The sequence below is a fragment of the Sinocyclocheilus rhinocerous genome, unplaced genomic scaffold (assembly GCF_001515625.1).
Source record: "Sinocyclocheilus rhinocerous isolate Xijiao unplaced genomic scaffold, SAMN03320098_v1.1 scaffold1311, whole genome shotgun sequence".
NCBI lineage: Eukaryota > Metazoa > Chordata > Actinopteri > Cypriniformes > Cyprinidae > Sinocyclocheilus > Sinocyclocheilus rhinocerous.
The window spans coordinates 574,453-577,678 of NW_015637852.1; the positions used below are offsets into that span (position 1 = coordinate 574,453).

General features: G+C 38.1%; 1 protein-coding gene across 5 annotated transcripts in view; it reads left to right on the forward strand.

Annotated features, from left to right (window-relative positions):
* mtss1la (MTSS I-BAR domain containing 2a) overlaps window positions 1-2,017 on the forward strand; it is a 27,284-nt gene extending 25,267 nt beyond the window's left edge. For all 5 annotated transcript variants that reach the window (XM_016564391.1, XM_016564390.1, XM_016564394.1 and 2 more), the window contains one exon: window positions 674-2,017. In XM_016564391.1, coding sequence (XP_016419877.1) covers window positions 674-1,452 — 779 coding nt within the window. In that variant the 3' untranslated portion in view covers window positions 1,453-2,017. The remainder of the gene's footprint in view (window positions 1-673) is intronic.
* Window positions 2,018-3,226: the final 1,209 nt, after the last annotated feature.

Sequence of the window (3,226 nt, forward strand, 5' to 3'; positions counted from 1 at the left end):
ATTCTTATTTGGGTCATATTCCAAGACTTAGGCTAGAATCTGTGATTGCGAAGTACAGTAAATATCCACACCAGTGCGGTGACTGACTGCCACACATAGTCTTCTTCAGAACATGATTAATCTGCGCTGGAGCCGCGACCACTCACAACCCATGCAAGCTAGATAATTCCACACACAGCTGCAATTCCAGGTTTTCAAACAGAGATGGCGACAAAGAGGCAAAACTTACGGACTGCAGCTTTAAATTGTAAAATTATTTTGGAATTTTACCATTTTACTGTATTTTTGATCAGATAAATGTAGCCTTGATGAGCATAAGAGATTTCTTTCAAAAACATTAAAAAATCTTAACAAACCCATCAGTAGTGTATACAGAAACATTTCTTTTGTTAATTTGTCAAGTTCATCTTAATGCATTATGGGATAGATACATGAACTTCTGCTTTAGAATTACAAGGTATCTTATCTTCTGGAACAGTTGTTGGGTTGGGAGTGTGATTGTGACGCCTTAAAATGCTGCCTAAATAGGAATCTCACTATGTTTTTAGACACAGCCACATTTATTAAACTATTAGCATTTTAATAAGAGACCTAAAACACACACAAATACAATCCACTGCACGAAGGCCAAGAGAGTTGAGTAATATCTTCTCTTCCCATTTTCTCTTTGCAGGATCTGAATATGATTGTTATTCCATGAATGGCGACGCTGATAACGACGCACAGACAGACTTCAACAAGTCCTGCACCGTCCCTCGCCATAGCAATCTGGCTCAGAACTACCGCCGAATGATCCAGACCAAGCGGCCCGCCAGCACCGCGGGGCTGCATGGAGCACTGGCTGCCCAGGGAGCCCCAACAACCAATTGCAAAGGAGAAGGAAGTGGTGTCATAGCCTCAGGAACAGCCACCATTCGTAGAACCCCTTCATCTAAAACAAAAGTGAGACGCACTCCATCCAGTGTGGGTCCGATCCCTATACGACCACCTATTGTCCCTGTAAAGACTCCGACCGTCCCTGACTCACCTGAATTCCCCAGCCCTCCTCCTGAGCACAATGGAAGTGAGGAAAACCTGTACAATGACGAATCGTTAGAAATTCTGGACTACAAAGCTTCTCCCAAGCGAATGAGTCTGCCAACGTGGGGAGCTGGTGGTGGAAGTGTCTACGCTCAGCAAACTGGAGCTGCGGGATTCACTTCAGAAGAAGAGCAGATGCTTGCCGCCAATCGCCATAGTCTGGTGGAGAAGATTGGAGAGCTGGTCGCTAATGCTCACGCACTCGGTGAGGGCCAGTTCCCATTTCCCACGGACCCTCAGGCCAGCCAGGGCCACCGGCAAGATCAAGGGCATGAGCAGGACGGAGGAGACATGTTGAAGACCATCCGTAGAGGAGTGCGTCTTAGAAAAGCGACCTGCAATGACAGATCAGCGCCAAGGATTTTGCGATAGTTTAGTACTGCTTCTCTTGCCAAGTCTATTGCTACAGACTCTCTCCAAATGAAGAGGAACAATATATTATGTAAAAATATAAGAAGTTGGTGATTTAAAAAAAAAAATGTCAGTGTTACAATCTGGCATCGAACAACTAGAAGGCCAGTGTCAATGTTACATGTTGAGTGCGTATGGACACTATACTCATCTAGACTATTATTGTTGTAGTTATATTCAGATTTGGACTAATATCTCTTTGACAGGCATATTATGATGGACAAATTGTGGCCTGAAGGATGAGAATGTAATTTTAAAATGTGTATTAACATACTAGTTATGCCGGTTGTTCCTTTTTGGAGTTGCAATTTGTATTGACTATGTTCTTAATGTTACTTCTATGTAACTGTGATGTTTTTGAGACATTTCTGTTCCCATGTGTAACTATTGTAAAAAGCCAAAGTCTTGTTCTCAACTGAAAAGCTGCATAAAACTGCTTATACGCAGCTCAGTCTTAGATGGACCACACAATTGAATCACCGCACATGCTGTAAACTGCCAAATAAAGCACATCAGTTGTACTAGACCAGATCATTTTTTTGTTCTTGCTGAATATTGAATACTTGTGGATGATTTTAGAAAAGGTGTCATAGGGTACATTTAGGGTTCTATTTTAGAAATTTCCAGCAGGTGGTGTAAGTTGCTTGATTTATGTAGCATATGAATATGTCAGTCGTACAATACTATGGTATATATCAAAGTACAATTCTATTACCGTTTTTTTATATGCGTATCGTAATACTATAGTTTCCTTTCATGTAGCATCATGTCATGGAATACAATGTAAATACAATTGAATTATTACATATGACAATCAGATTGTCTTCTATAGAGCTGCTTTACAGCTGAAATTGAATTTGTTTCACAATTTATGTACATTAACATTGTTATTTTCCTGTTTATTACTATGAAGCTGCTTTATGACACAATCTGTATTGTATAAAGTGCTATATATATATAATTAAAAAAAAAAAAACATAGTACTATAGTGCCATACGAAAATTAACCATTGTTTTACTGTAGTAAAAGTGTAGTAACCATGGTTTTTGGCATATTGATTACCATCTGTATAACCACAGTTTTACTACAAATACCATGGTTAAATCACAGTTAGTGTCGGAAAACCATGGTTAATTTGTGGTTACCATGAGTAAACTATAGTAACCAAGGTTTTTTTGGTTTAATTTGTAGTAAAACCATGGTTAATTTTTTTATAAGGGGTATTGAATATATCATATATATATATATATATATATATACAGTACCATAGTATATATATAATATAAAGGAAATACCATTTTGCATTAACATGTTAAGAATTCGCTTTGGAGTTCCATGTAATATCATTTGATATCAGTCTGTGGTTACACTTTATTTTACAGTGCCCTTGTTAGATACTAACAGATAATATAAATTAAGATGTAGCCTACTTACTATTCGGTTAGGATTAGGGTCTGGTTTTGGGTTACTGCATCTAATTATCGATATTTTTCTGTTATTAATAGGAAGTACATGTAACGTGTAACAAGGACACTGTAAAATAAAGTGTTATACGCTAATCATATGCTGTAGCACAAAGTAGCCTACTATCTGATTTTACTATGATACTACAGTATTTTGTTGTCAGGGTAGCATACTTACTAGTAATGCTCTTTTTATGCACAGAACTGGCACATGTATGGTAGGTGTGTGTTCTCATTTACTCTTTTATGGCTAGATCCTGATGGCTCTTTTG